General features: G+C 40.9%; 1 protein-coding gene across 4 annotated transcripts in view; it reads right to left on the bottom strand.

Annotated features, from left to right (window-relative positions):
• The window catches only part of Ca-beta (Ca2+-channel-protein-beta-subunit), a 592192-nt gene that overhangs the window by 32921 nt on the left and 542997 nt on the right, over window positions 1-16274 (bottom strand). For all 4 annotated transcript variants that reach the window (XR_010859801.2, XM_067145289.2, XM_067145288.2 and 1 more), the window contains exons 6-7: window positions 14917-15181; window positions 13169-13484 (exon numbers count right to left, since the gene is read on the bottom strand). Coding sequence is in view for 3 of the 4 variants with exons in the window: in XM_067145289.2 (XP_067001390.2) it covers window positions 13169-13484; window positions 14917-15181 (581 nt within the window). In the remaining variant the exon portion in view is untranslated. The remainder of the gene's footprint in view (window positions 1-13168; window positions 13485-14916; window positions 15182-16274) is intronic.

Below are 16274 nucleotides of genomic sequence, written 5' to 3'. Positions count from 1 at the left end.
TAATCTGCTTTCTTAACAAAGAGACAATTAGAAAGAGAACCAGTTGTGTGACAGAACAAATTACAAGGTTCCTTTTCACCTACACCTTGGTGTAGCAAGCGTTAAGAGTCGAGTATTGTAAATTGGCATTAAATGGAACCATAGTTTAAAATATCTTCATGGAACAAAATATTATCACGAGGAACTGTCAGAGTATTCAGAGGGGTCAATAACTCGTGGACAGAAGAATTAAAATAAATGTTAATCAAAATAATTTTCTATTACTTCCTATTATTTCATACCATACTAATTCTTCAGCCAGCGCTGTGGTATAGGGGTAGCATGCCTGCCTATTACCTGGAGGCCCCAGGTTCGATTCCCAGCCAGGTCAGGGATTTTTACCTGGATCTGAGGGCTGGTTTGAGGTCCACTCAGCCTGACTGATTTTAACTGAGGAGCTATCTGACAGTGAGATAGCGGCCCTGGTCTAGAAAATCAAGAATAATGGCCAAGAGGATTCATTATACTGACCACACGACACCTCATAATAATCTGCAGGCCTTTGGGCTGAGCAGCGGTCGCTTGGTAGGCCAAGGCCCTTCAAGGACTGTAGTGCCATGGCGTTAGTTTATACTAATTCTTCACAGTCATTCCTTCTGAGGTGAGAATAAGACATTTCACAATTTTTAATTCTTGGTTAAATTTTATTGCATAAAAAGTGAATTTGATACCTTACTGAATATGATCTTAATTCCATTTCTATTGAAAAGAAAAACCCATTATTGAAGTGAAACTCATCAACTAATTTTATTTTTAAATAGTTTTTGCATATCAGACACGTGTTTCAATTAGTAAACCACTCGTAAATAAATCTCCTTTTAGCTTATACCTGGTATTCCTGGGGTCGCTAAAATCACTTTGGCTCATTGTTGGGTTTTGGTCAGGTCTTTAAGACCTTTCCTCATACCACAAAATTTTCAGGTGAGGAACTCAACCCAGAGTCCACCAGAATTCGAACCTTTGCCATCTGGATGGAAGACCAGCAACAAAAATATTGTATAATGAACAGAAGGCTTAAATGTTTGATTTATTCATAGTCAAAACTGATTAAATAATCCCTTAAAATCCCTCAAATTTTCTAAGAATTTCACGTCCGTCCGGCTGTACACACACACATGCTTCACTAAGGAATTCTCAGAAAGACCGTCTTTGTGGTATTCGCAACTGAAGTCAACATAGGTCATTATATGACTTCAGTAGGAATGTCGCGATTAAAAGTAATGCTATCACATGAAATACTTGATCAAATGCAAAGCCGCATGATCTCCCGCTTTTAAAGAACAGTCCAAAGTTCCAGAGCTGGAATGACCAGGCCGCAAATAGCCATGAACACTCTTCTGCCATTATTCCGTTAGGCGTGTACACTGCTCATTCAAATCAGTACCTCAAAGTAGGAACTGAATAGCTGGAATGCTGTGATGAACCAGTGTGTTACGTACTAGTAGTATCAGAAAATTTATGAACCAGAAGAATAGCATGCTAAAGAAGAGAGAGATCAAACTCTCCAGCTACTTTCCACCAATATTCAGGCTGTCTGTTATACTCAGTACGCAGCAGTAATGAGTAATTACATCTATCGGAGATGAGTGGCTGCAGAAGACACAAAGCATATCTCAACAAACAATGCTCAATGTAATGCTATTGTTGATCAATTTTATGAGCTTTCTTATATTTAGTTTTCTTCCAACTTTGTGATATTAGGGCATCTAATGTAAAGTGAATCCTCTTTTCTGTCACGAATGCCTCTAGTCTTATGATTCAAGCGATCGTTCATTTACAATTGTTCTCATTTTTATAATCTTCACAATTTTCCTTGTCGATATGGACCAATGACCATGAGTTTTTACATCTTAAGACAATCATCACAAAAACCATGGCCAGTTAACATGATTGAACAATAATTCCATGTCGGCAATGCTCGGCGTTGATATGGACTAAGCAACTAAATTCTTAATTCATCTAAATTCATGAATTCTCTTATTCTAGTCATCCCCTTGTGGGTGAAGGCGGTAGAATAACACCCACGCTATCCCCTGCCTGTTGTAAGAGGCAACTAAATGTGGCTCCAGGGGCTCTGAACTTCGGAGGATGGGTTGGCGAACACCGGGCCCTTAGCCGAGTCCTGGCATTGCTTTCACTTGTGCCAGGTTCGTCACTTTCATCTATCCTATCTGACCTTCCTGGATCGACACTTGTCCTTTTCTGACCTCGACAGTATTATGTAGGATTTTCACGCCCTTCGTGGTCCTTGCCTTTCTTAGGCCAATACCTTCGTTCTTCCATTTTTTCTCTGATTAGTGTTATATAGAGGATGGTTACCTAGTTGTAGTTCCTCTAAAAACAATCATCACAATCAGCACTAATCTTATCATAGTCGGTACAGTAAAACTGAGTAAACCGGGCGAGTTGGCCGTGCGCGTAGAGGCGCGCGGCTGTGAGCTTGCATCCGGGAGATAGTAGGTTCGAATCCCACTATCGGCAGCCCTGAAGATGGTTTTCCGTGGTTTCCCATTTTCACACCAGGCAAATGCTGGGGCTGTACCTTAATTAAGGCCACGGCCGCTTCCTTCCAACTCCTAGGCCTTTCCTATCCCATCGTCGCCATAAGACCTATCTGTGTCGGTGCGACGTAAAACCCCTAGCAAAAAAAAAAAAAAAAAAAAAAAAAACTGAGTAAGACATAAATGATGAAAAATTGTATTCTCTATAATGCTTTTTATGTACGATAGTATTTTTCGATAGGACCAATAACATAGGTAATTAAAAATTAAATTTTAGGCACCTTCCCCTAAACTACCATTTTGACCAGGGCAAATACAATTATTTATAGTGCAGACTGTAGTTTCTTATTCTCCGACTTTAAATGCTGATTTTCATTAAATTCTCTTTACCCATTTTCTAGTGGCTTGGTGTTGATATGGACTTAGCAACAGAAACCCAAATTCATGATATCTCTGTTATCATTTAGCCAGTATGGCAAAAATGTGTAATCATAAATGATCAAAAATGTAATTCTCTATTTAAATTATGTAGTATTTATTGATAGGACCACTAATGACATAAATACTTGAGAATTAAATGTTGGGCCTTCCTCTAAACTACCATTTAACCTAACGTGAATACAATTATTTATGACCTAGATGGTAGTGACTTATTCCCCGACTTTAAATACCGATTGTCTTTAAATTTTCTTCAGCTGTTTTCTTGTGATGCGGGTACATACATACATACATACATACATACTACATACATACATACATACATACATACATTACTGAAAATTAAAAAGTGCATTTCCTTGTTACAGTGGACGAGAACGATACAGAAATAGCGTTCTTTTTCAATTCGCAGCAATGTACTCGTACAGCAAAACTTTTATTTTATATATTTAGATTATGTTTTACCGAGCGAGTTGGCTGGGTGGTTAGGGTCGCGTAGCTGTGAGCTTGAATTCGGATTAGCAGCCCTGAAGGTAGTTTTCCATGGTTTCCTCTTTTCACACCAGGAAAATGCAAACATTTTGTGGATACAAAATATACCGAGATGCTAGACTATGTGGTATGTTTCGAGCTGTCAGTGGAGAGATGGCGTGGAATGACATTAGTATACGAATAAGCTTGAGTGGGGCAAATGTTCATTTGTAGGACAAGGAGTAAGAGATTGGAATAAATTATCACACGAAATGTTCGATAAATTTCCAAGTATGCAGTACCGGCTCACAAAGTTTGGTGATGGTGCGTTCACACATTAACTCCTTTGTTTACATGGCCTGCCTGCTTCCTCCAACAAGTCGGTGCTTGTTCTACATCAGATACTAGAAGCGAGTCTCATAAATAACTTTTCTCCTTTTTAATTTATTTTCTGTGTGTTTATTCATTCCTAATTCTAGTTATCATTTCCAGATTTACTTCTTTGCCTGGGGTCCTAAGTCAACTTAAAGACATCATATTATGACAAGAAGATCATAAACATAATTTTTGTTATATGTATTTTAATGTTATAATTATTCCTGCAACATTGCCTTTGTCTGGTATACATATGTTTTAGTTATCACATAATTTGTTTAATTTTATTTGGCTGAAGATGGCCACTAAGTGGCTGAAACTAGTCCCAAGACTGATGTAATATTATTTACTTGATATATTTTATTGAAAAGGTGGACCCTCATGTCAATTTATTTCTTATAACTGCACTTCAGTACGGAAAAAAAAAAAGAAATTTATAGCTTATAATTTGTAAATAAGTTAAGACTTTAATAATCACTGATGAAGGGAATGTGTTATGTTCCCGAACAAGGCCGTACCCAGATCTTTTTTTGGAGGGAGTTAGGATTTGGAGGGGGCTCCGAAAAAAATCTATATGTTTAATAGCAAATACTTCTTCCTTTCAAATAGATTTTACAGAAAGAAAAGTTTGAAATAGTATTAAAGCAGTACCTTTTACAACTCAACGGGTGAAGTAGAGAGGTAAATTCATAGCGGTCTGGCGTGCAGAACACGCTTTAACACGTGCGTGCAGTGCGACACAAAAATTTATGTCATTTGTTTAAAAATGGAGGTAACATGTTTCATTGTATAAAAAACATTTAGAGGTTTGATTAATTTTTTAAAATATCTTCTAGTGGCTCGATAACATGAAAATATTTCTGTATGTTTATTGAAATTGACTTTTTTGGTGCAAAATGTATTAGGAACATAAACAACAAACAATATGCATATCTCACCAAAATTATTTTCATTTATGTTTTCAGTGAATTTGCTAACTATATTTATAGAGAAACATTTAAAGAAAACACAGTTTTTATAGGTTAAATTCAATTGTTTATTTTTCAAAGGCTTGTTTTTATAATATTTCTAATTTGTTGTAAGCTATTTCAAAACCCGTTTGTGCTGATGTGCTGTTGAAATTAGTTAAGTTCATGTTTATTTTGGAAGCGGTTTGAACCCCCATAACCTCACCCCTGTGTATGGCCTTGTTCCCGAAACATGTTTGAATAAATTATTTTCAATGATATAAGTGTATTGACAAGGTGGACCAAGCATATACTATTTTAAATAGTTTTTAACAGCTTTAGATAAGTCAATACAGGGATAAATGCAAATACCTATTATGGTTAAGTTTATCAACAGAAATAATTTGTCAAGTCCGTCTCCTTGGCTGAATGGTCAGCTTAGTGTCCTTCGACTCAGAGGGCCCTGGGTTTGATTTCCTGCTATGTCAGTATTTGAACTTTACTGGTTGATTCCTCTAGCTCTGGACTACAAACCACCACGGACACACACAAATATGTCCTTTCCAGTAACATAACTTAAATGTAGGCTGAATGAGGAAATTTTTTTTTCTATTTGCTTTACGTCGCACCGACACAGGTAGGTCTTATGGCGACGAAATGAGGAAATAAACAAAACCAACCCAAACCCCATGGTACAACAGCCCCGGACCCGAGCAGGAATCGAACCCGGGTGCCAGAGGACTAGGGTACACCGAATGTTCAGGTTTTTTTTTTAATACCGCGGTTTAGACAATAGTATAGGGCAGAAAAAGAGCGCGGGTGTGATCGAGTACAAAATATTCTGACCAAAGATCAGTCGTTACAGTTGAGAACAGCGCCCCTGACAGTGTGCTAGCAGTACTAGTGTGCATGTAGAGCATGTAAAGAATGGGGAATAATTTTTTGCTAACAAAGTGACCCCGCATATAAAATAAGAAGTTACGGTCTGTGAAACTGATTTTAAACATGTCTTTGCGATTTGTTTTAATTATCAATGTAAATGGTTTGATTCTAGTGATTCTAAGGTTTCGCGTTAATGAATTGCATAATTCTAGAAAACTCACCTCAGTTCAGCAAGATTTTAAAGTTAGTGGAGAGGCTAGGTTTAGAGGAAAAGCTGAATGTGGATGACGTGTGTTGAGCAGTTGTTGAAATATTTTCTTTGTTTTCTGGTGAGGCTGGTGCAGGAAAAATCATAGCAGAGAGGTGGGTATATATTACAGGTTTAATTGGCCCAGAAAAAGTGAAGAGTCCGCCTCTGTGGTGTAGTGGTTAGTGTGATTAACTGCCATCCCCGAAGGCCCTGGTTTGATTCCCACCTCAGCCATTCTCGAAATGATTTTCCGTGGTTTCCCACTTCTCCTCCAGGCAAATGCCGGGATGGTGACTAACTTAAGGCCATGGCGGCGTCCTTCCCTCTTACTTTCAATCTTCCCATCCACCATAAGGCCGTTGTTCAGCATAGCAGGTGAGGCTGCCTGAGTGAGGTACTGGTTCTCCTATTGAGTTGTATTTCAGACCCAAAGTCTCATGCTCCAGGACACTGTCCTTGAGGCGGTAGGGGTGGGATCCCTCGCTGAGTCCGAGAGAAAACGAACCCTGGACGGTAAACGAATGAAGACAGCAAGAAAGAAAGAAAGGAAGAAAGAAAGAAAAGAAAAGGAAAGAAAAAGTGAAGTACATTTTGATGATACTTAAGTTTGTGTTAATTATATTTCCATCTGATGCATATACTGAAAGAGTATTTTCAATAATGGCAATAAAATGGAGAGATGCCAAAAACAGGAGTTCTGTAGATTTAATAAAACTTTTAAAAAATGTTTATATACTTCAAATGTAATGAGAATGTAACGAATTTCACAAGAAAGTTTTATTGATGCAAGTTGCATCCTCAAATGACGTACTTGTGAAATGTACATTCGAACCTAAAGACTAACGCATCATTAGTTTGTAATAATATAATATTTCACTCTGATATATTATTACCGCTATTTATTAGTTAATGCATCCATAGTCTCTTCTTTCATTAAATGGGTATGGTGTTTCATTTTAGTGCTATATGGCAAAGAAATTTAAGTGTTCCTTATTGCCATCTGGAAATCTGGCAACCCTACTGAAGAGCGCGGACCTCTCAGCCACCGGACTCGGTTAATCTGTTAGTAGTAGTTAAAGCAATAGAAATGTCAACGCAACAGACATACACCGATATACAGTATTACCTAGTCGAGTAAGAGTACTTGCAACTTCTTACTAATTTAATTTGCAACGGCGCTGTTTTCCGATGACAGTACGTTTACTCTCTCATGAAAGCCGCACACCGCCTCCTTATTTCCAGTAGTTGACGTCAGGCATAGTCTCCTGCAAACAAATGTTACTGTGGTAACAGGATGACGTCAGAGGCTTTATTGGAACAGTATATGTTCTTTTCGTAGTTTAAACGCCTCTCATTCAAAGATACGTCCAGGGGCGGTGTCCCAGCGCTTTGAGACAACGCACCGTAGTGAGGAATCTTGTCGAAGGTGCGCGAGCAATACCTCGTATCCCACAATGCTCTTCCTAACCATTATTTCCCTTACGACTGGTCACGCCTCCCAGCCACATATGGATATGCAGTCCACCAGAACAACGTTCGTTGTGTTCATTTTCCTGTGCAAAAGTGTAAAAGGAAATGCAGTGTAACTGCATTATACTGTAGGAGTGAGTAAATACTTCATGAATATTTCTGCAGTACGGTACAATAAGGTTAATTTTATTTTCGATACTGGCGTAGGAAAATGAACGCAACGAACATTGTTCTGATGGACTGTATATCCGTGCGTGGCTGGGAGGCGTGGCCAGTCTTAAGGAGAATAATGGATAGGAAGAGCATAGTGGGATACGAGGTATTGCTTGCGCACCGTCGATATATCATGACTCTTCTCTCGGAATAGCCGTGGGACCAAGTTGAACACAGTGATGAGACAACTGGCTAGACCCTTTCATTGGACAACTGAATGCAATTTTCGTTCTGTACGTTGTCTGGTAACTTCGAAGGTTCGTTCACTTCCATTACACTGAAATGAAATACTCTGCATTCATAAACATTCTACGGAAATGCTCTTGAAGAAAGACACTTTTCTGCAGGAACGATATTAATATTGCACAGTTGACAAAGTAGGCAAGTTCAGTGTTGACAATTACTTGGAATAAAAGTATGAGTTCAAGATACTGAAGTTCAAGCAGGAATAAAAGATAAGATCACAATTTTAGACATTGATGAGAAAATATCAGAGAATACGAAAAATGTTAAAAGAAACCATAGACACATGGCCTACTGTTGAAATATGACTGGAATGGGCTGTTAGGCACCATAAAATTACAGAAAAGTCGATTAATTTTTGAACAGTGTCATGGTAGACAGGGACTTCATATCCGTAATGAGGAAGGCTTCTGAATTCTTTACTGGGCAGAAAATCACAGCCTTGCCATTAAGACTATGATGATGATGATGAAATGTCGTATGGCTTTTAGTGCCGAGATATCCCAGGACGGGTTCGGCTCGCCAGGTGCAGGTCTTTCTATTTGACTCTCGTAGGCGACCTGCGCGTCGTGATGAGGATGAAATGATGATGATGATGAAGACAACACATACACCCAGCCCCCGTGCCATTAGAATTAACCAATTAAGGTTAAAATCCCCGACCCGGCCGGGAATCGAACCCGGGACCCTCTTAACCGAAGGCCAGGACGCTGACCGTTCAGCCAACGAGTCGGACATGATGATGATGATGATTGTACCGAATAGCATAGAGATATATTGTAAGCATTTATCACTGAAGCCACCTGGCGACTTTCCCACCAACTTCGAGAACGTTCCGAACCGCAAATTCGTAGTCAAAACTACGGTCAGTATCAGCGCTCATAGAAGCGAACTCGGGAAATGTCTGTAGTCTGTGTACTGCCACTAAACTGTTTTATTTACTCCCCTAAACGGGGAGGCGGGCCTCTTAGACGGTGACGCAGCCTCTCACGCCAGGAGATTTGTGGTGGTGATGTGTGGGGAAGGTGAGGGGCTTGGCGGCCGTGGCCTATACTAGGAACTGTCGCGACATTCACCTTAGAGTAGGAGAATGGAAAACCACTGAAAATCATTCTCAGGACAGCCGATGGTGGGGACCGGACTCTCTCTGTCTCCCGAATTTAGAGGTATAGAGCCACGGTAGGGCCGTGACCACCCGTTCTCTGCTTGGTTGGTTGGTCGGAGTGCAGAGCAGTCGGACTACGAACCAGCCTTGGCTACCCCTTCTCTGCTTGGTTCGTTGGTCGGTCGGTCGGAGTGCAGAGCTGTCGGACTACGAACCAGCCTTGGCCACCCGTTCTCTGCTTGGTTGGTCGGTCGGAGTGCAGAGCTGTCGGACTACGAACCAGCCGTGGCCACCCGTTCTCTGCTTGGTTGGTCGGTCGGTCGGTCGGTCGGAGTGCAGAGCTGTCGGACCACGGACCAGCCCTGGCCACTTGTAGACCGAAGCCTACTCTGCAACCGCCGACCTAGTCTGTGTCAAACTGGAAGCGTTTTGATCTCGAGATTCAACTCAGAAATGTTAACCAAGGTGTTGTTATGTTGCCACTTTATCCCATGCGCTCAATGTATTGCTCCCCGAAGAAAATTTCACTGCGTTAAATATCACTTGTCAGGCCAAAATTGTTTTACCTCATAAAAATTACCACAATGGAAACAGCTTCGCATTTGACATGGAGTATAGTCTAATTAGACAATAATGTTGTTGTTTTTACGTCCCACTAACTACTTTTTACGGTTTTCAAGACGCCGAGGTGCGGGAATTTTGTCCCGCAGGAGTTCTTTTACGTGCCAGTAAATATACTGGCACGATGCTGACGTATTTGTGCACCTTCAAATACCACCGCAATGGGCCAGTTGGGGTCAGAAGGTCAGCGTCTCAACCGTCTGAGCCACTAAGCACGACAATCTAATTAAATTGCTGGGAGATGAATTTTTCAGGAGAAACACCTGGGGCCTGTTCCCCGAACGAACTTTTCACTTGGCACTTTTCAGTTCAGATTTTGTTCCACTATCACTTTTTAGATTTAGCTTGCAAAGTGAAAAGTGAGAAGTTACGAATCTTTTCACTTTTCAAGCCTGTTATGTTCTTCCATTGGCACAGAAATGCGAAGTGCAAAGAAATGACGTGAAAAGTTTTCCTAAATGTTGCAAAGAGATGATTCCCTTTTATCTGTTAATTAAGAAGTATGTACACTAGTTTCTCGGCGTAGAATTTGGTTTAGTGATATAAACATGTTATGACGAGAGCTTTTGTTATCATCAAGTGAGAATAGTGATGAAGAATCCAACAAGAGAACGTAAAAAGACAGGTTTAATTTTCATAACTTCATTTCGATGGAATTTCGCGAGTATTTTCATATTACACCAAGACAGTCTGACTATATTCCTGAAATGATCGGTCATTTATTGAAACATGCAATAAAAAGAAGTCAATCACTTTCCGAAAAAGAACAAATTCTTATATGCTTGCATTGGTTAGGAAATGGTGCCCAGTTGCACGGTGTAGTAGCAATGCATAGGACATCAAATTCAATTATTTGTAGAACTGTTACCAAAGTCGTTTTTTTTGCTAGGGGCTTTACGTCGCACCGACACAGATAGGTCTTATGGCGACGATGGGATAAGAAAGGCTTAGAAGTTGGAAGGAAGCGGCCGAGGCCTTAATTAAGGTACAGCCCCAGCATTTGCCTGGTGTGAGAATGGGAATCCACGGAAAACCATCTTCAACCAAAGTCGTAGATGTTATATTAAATGTAATATTTCCTAACATACAGTAGTACGTTGGCCTGATAATCCACATAACGTAGCGACGGAATTTCTAATGAAGGATGAATTTCCTTCTATGTGTGGATGTGTTGACGATACTCTCGTTGGATGCTTATCATTTGAGAGGTTTTTTTAAAGTTGCCAAAAAAGATGTCCCGTTTCTCCTTGACAACTGCTAGCACAGCCAGTTTCTTGTAATTATCTTTATTTCCATTGATCGAAACTTTAAATCTACCGGTACTACAATTTTACTGTCAAGTTCGCCTTGAAAAATGAAGCATTAAAATCATGGATTATTATACAGTTTGCCCATGGAATATACTTGATCGGATCACTCATTCGCAAAGACTTTTCACTTAGCGAGGAAATTGAAAAGTAAAGCATAGATCGTGGTGGAACAGAAATACTTTGCATTTTGCAAGAATTGAAAAGTGCAAAGTTGAAAAGTTGCAAAGTTCGTTCGCGGAACAGGCCCCTGCTCTGTGTATAAGAGTTCTATTTCATGCCGATACAAATTATATATCTAGTTGTGAATTTTCCCACCGACCTCAGCCAGGATCGAATCCCGATGCTGGGCAGAAAACTCTTGATCACTAATTATTTCACCACAATTCTGTCGCAAGAGATTTGTATTTCTTAGTTCCCTTCAGTCGATGTTATCAATTTCTAGTAATAATGACGATGGTTTTCAATAAAAGGACAGAGAGAAAACAAATGTCCTTAGTCCTCAATCAGGGGCGTAGTCATAAAGCCTTCTTGGGGTAGGGTATGATAACAAGCTCGTTATCTTTTACGATCGACAGAAGTTAGCGCGGATATAATGGATCATTCATTACCTCAGCCTGTTTCCAGTCATTCAACCGGGTCAGGAATGGAATGAATGAATGAATGAAGCCCCCATCTAGCGGCGAGGATAGGAATTGTGACGGCTGCCCGAAGCCTGTCGCACTCCTACCTGGGAAATGATTAATGACTGACAGATGAAATAAAATGATACTGGAGGGTGTTGCTGGAATTAAAAATGACAGGGAAAACCGGAGTACCAGGAGAAAAACCAGTCCCACCTCCGCTGTATCCAGCGCAAATCTCAAATGGAGTGATCGGGATTTGAACCACGGAACCCGCGCTACCGCCTGAGCCACGGAGGCTCTTCGAATAGGAAAGTATTAGGGGGGAAATTAAAGACACATAATGAACAAAAGTCATATTCCCTAGGAATGTTTCCTACCCACATTTCCTAATACTTGTTGGTCTGGTACAACTTCTATTCACCGGGCGAGTTGGCCGTGCGGTCAGGGGCACGCGGCTGTGAACTTGCATCCGGGAGATAGTGGGTTCGAATCCCACTGTCGGCAGCCCTGAAGGTGGTTTTCCGTGGTTTCCCATTTTCACACCAGGCAAATGCTGGGGCTGTACCTTAATTAAGGCCACGGCCGCTTCCTTCCAACTCCTAGGACTTTCCTATCCCAACGTCGCCATAAGGCCTATCTGTGTCGGTGCGACGTAAAGCAAGTAGCAAAAAACAACTTCTGTTTACATATCATTGGTCGTTTTGCTCATTGCTGAGTGTCACTATCACTTCTGTGTTACAGCCTTGACGAGATATCTCCATCTAGAGCGGTTTTCGGCTTTCTTTAGCATGATCTGAAGTGGTAGGCCAGTGGTCTTCTTTGCCTGATCTAACCGTCTATTTGCTGATTTTCCTCGTGTTCTACTACCTTCAACTTTGCCTTGAAAACTGGTCTTTTCCAAGTTCTCTTCTGAAAATGTGGCCGTATAATTCTGTGGCTTGGGTCTAAAAGGGCCAATGTCAAAAAACCTGTTTTTGAGCTATGAGCATTTGAAGTTTTGCTTATAGTTTTCCAATTATTTTTTTCAGCAACTAACTTTAAATAAATTTATACTTTCTTTATGGAAGTCACCTTATTAAACGCTAATTTTTCTATCGTATTCTTTAAAAATTGCCAGGTATCTAATCTTTATTGGTAATCTAACATCTCAATTTCGATAAAAATGACATTGGCCCTTTTAGAACCAAGCCACAGAATTATTCAATTTATTTTTGTCCTAACTCAGATAGTACACTCTTACTCTCGTAAAAATAGAATCTTGTGGATAACCAAAAAGTAAATCCATCAACTGTGAACCTTGGCGTACACCATAATGAGGTGGACTACTATTTTACTGCTTTCGTCACCTCTTACTAACCTGGTGGAATTAATTACAAGAAGAAATAGTTTCACTATAAAGTTATTGAAAATCAGCGCTCGATTCACGTGATCAAAAGTCAGGGATATTATAAATACAACATTTTTGGGACATGAAGTTATTGAAAATACGCTGTTGAGAATGTACCTCAACACAATTTTAGGGTCGCGTAGTCTTCTTTACCATACTGTATATAGCAACCAGTCAACCAACTTCGGCGGGCAGGCGTTCATCTTCTTGAACTTTCTACTCTGGTAAACCTACCAAGCTTTACGCCTGTCTGTACAACCTTGTAGTATTGAATTCTTTAATAAAGAACTCACCTGGAGGGGTGGTGTTGGAGGTGCGAACAATGTTGCCAGGATGATCTCCACTTGGAGATCCTTGTGGTGACGGCATTGGCCGGGGTACTACGCTAGGGGTTGGGTTGAGAGGTGGCAGTGCAGGAGGGTGCGTAGCGCGCCAGTACGCTTCCAGATATTCTGCGATATGTTCACAGGCGTCTTCCAGTTGATTCTCATCCAGGATAACGTCGAACATCTCGGGCGGGCACTGCGCCAGTTTCTCGGCTGCCACCATCTGTACGTTGAGGTGGCGCGCTTGCGATTTTCCCCGAGATTTGATCAGCCGCTGCAACACCTGCAGAATAAAACAAAATGTGTTAAAAAGATGTGCTCCTGTTAAGATTTTCGTTTCACATTTCTTTCCATAGAGCCTACTTACTATTTCACGAGGGCGGTAGATTCATGTATTTACTTATTTAGAACATAAGCTTTGCGTAACTTGAGCTTTTGTCGACTATAGGCTATATGATGAAAATGAGAGAAATGATAGGCTAGAGACCGTGCTGTTCTTACTGCAACTTCTAGTGATCAAACAGGTATGGCGATATTTACAACGAAATAAATACAGAGCAGTAGCGGCCGGCCCTTAAGGATTCCGGGACGGTGTCCTCCCTAGAGAACGAAAAGGTTCTTTTATTTTCTATCGACATATTAAGCCAAATATTGGACTCGAATAATGCTAAGAAAATTACATTTCATTGTAAAACTGTAAATTCTCGTCAATAAGGAAGACTGTTCGGTAATAAGTTATCAAACTTAGGTGACTGACTTTCAGCGCACAGTTCACTGGCATATGTTTTCAGGTTGAAGATAAGGCACGGACTCTAGAGCTTACGTCCGAGGATATAGAGCGAGTGACGGGGTTGAGATGTAAGGGGGAAGCGCGCTGGTGGGTGGTTTCGGGGGAAGGAAGGGTGCGGGAAGAGGGTTTCACGTGGGCAGAGTCCATAGCAGTGTCCTAACAAATCCCCATACAAGCATGCGCCAGCCAAATCTCCATGGTTGCATACAATAAAATTAAATAACAATTTATGACTTTCTTTGTCCTATTCCTTATATTTTAAGAAGAAAAAATAAATAATATTGAAATGTTAACATTTCAGACCAGGAATTTTGGTTCAAATTGGGCCTCCGGCTTGCATCCCGCATTTTGTGAGGGTTGGCAGCAGTGAATTCTTTTTTTTTCACACGGAAGACTTGGATGAGTGCGGTGGTACTGGTCAGTAGCAAAGAAAGATTTGTTGGAAAAAGTACTGTGGTACTTGTTAAGAAATGATGTGATTTTATGTGATTAAGATTTTTATTTTTTGTCTTTTAAACAATACTATGTTCTTAATTTTGTTACAAAACATAGTTTTTTTATAGTCATAAACGGCAAATCTGCTTATTTAAGGATTTTGTTGTACCTATTATCCATTCAATCCGGGTTATCTGCATTTTCGATTGTTCGGATTGCCTCTGGTCCCAGTTAGTTCGGATAAACGAGGTTTTACTGTATTTCTCAGTGTTTTTGTGCAGTCACACTAAATGGAAATACAAGACAGAACACAGAAATAAATCGGGCCAAGGGATACAAGAATCATATCATATCTCTTATGCTTGCAGGAAAATGGGCTAGAATGGATATGCTGTAGTTTCTACCGATAATCAGTTCCCAAAATCTAAACCCGTAGATCCGTTATGGATTTCTTCGATCTTCTTAAAATAACAGTGCTTGAAATACTTACTTTTGGAGAGGAGATCTTGAGGTAGACGACTGTGGGTGCGAGTGACGTCTTGGCGAGCTGTGACGGATGGTTGATAGTGTCACAATCCAGCACGACGAGCTGTAGGGTCCGCGCCAGCTCAAAGATCCTCTCGATTTCTGCTTGCACCTCGGCCAGACACGTAGAACGCGAGTTGGAGCGCTCCATAATGGCCCGCTTGGACGGGTTGTTGAGCAGAGAGCGTTTGGCCAACGAGATGTCCGCCATAACACGCGTGATGATGATCCTGCAACGTCAACAACAAATTAGTACCACCCGCGAAGTAGACGGAACGGTACGTCAACAATAATTAAGCACTTCCTACAAAGAATACCGTTAACTTTGTACTATCTATGATGGGATCAGGGTGATCCTGCAATTTCAAGTACAAATCACCGCCATCTGCAGAGCAACCGAACTGTCATGTCAACAGTCACACTGTCAACATCATGTTGGCTACTTTAAACAGAGAGGGGGGTGAGGAGGAGGAGGAGGAGGAGGAGGAGGAGGAGGAGGAGGAGGACGACATTTGAACAAACAATCAGAGTATCCGTAGTACCAGAAACCAATTTATAAGATTCAAGTACTATGTAGTAGACTGGTCGTCTAGTATCGCTGTGGTGCACTATAGCGGAGAGTTTGCACCACAGGATGTCGCCACGACAGTTTTTTGCTTGTCCCAGCAGGAGGTAGTTGCGTGCATATAGTATAAAGGAAACCACGGTCTCTGTTGTGGAGGGTAGTTGAATGTCAGCGGCGGAACTGAGAATGTCGAAGTTCGAACACGGGAAAATTTCAGGTTCTGCCAAAAAATAAGCAAATCTACTAGCGAAACGTTTGAGATGATCAAGACATCACCCAAATCATCACGATGGGAAAAAGACGCCAAATAACACGTCAAAAGACTATGTGGTCCTCGAGTTATTAGCGCCAGTCCACGAACATATTGCCTGCAGTGCATACACAGGTGTACGCTGTGTTGCCTACACTGTATGCGCCAGTCCACGAACATATTGCCTGCAGTGCATACACAGGTGTACGCTGTGTTGCCTACACTGTATGCGCCAGTCCACGAACATATTGCCTGCAGTGCATACACAGGTGTACGCTGTGTTGCCTACACTGTATGCGCCAGTCCACGAACTTTTTGCCTGTAGCAGTAAAATACAGTCGCTTGCATAATTATTCATCCATCTCTCCTTTTCATATACTGAAGATCAAAAATGCGTTACAAGGCTTCCGGTACGTTCAGAAACAAATACGCAGTGAATATGCAATATATAAGTACAATAATAATTAATTTTTAATTTAGTGTGGCTATTTCTAGCCGAGTGCAGCCC

This window comes from Anabrus simplex, chromosome 4 (assembly GCF_040414725.1).
Source record: "Anabrus simplex isolate iqAnaSimp1 chromosome 4, ASM4041472v1, whole genome shotgun sequence".
NCBI classification, from domain to species: Eukaryota; Metazoa; Arthropoda; class Insecta; order Orthoptera; family Tettigoniidae; genus Anabrus; species Anabrus simplex.
This window is presented reverse-complemented; position numbering and strand designations above follow the sequence as displayed.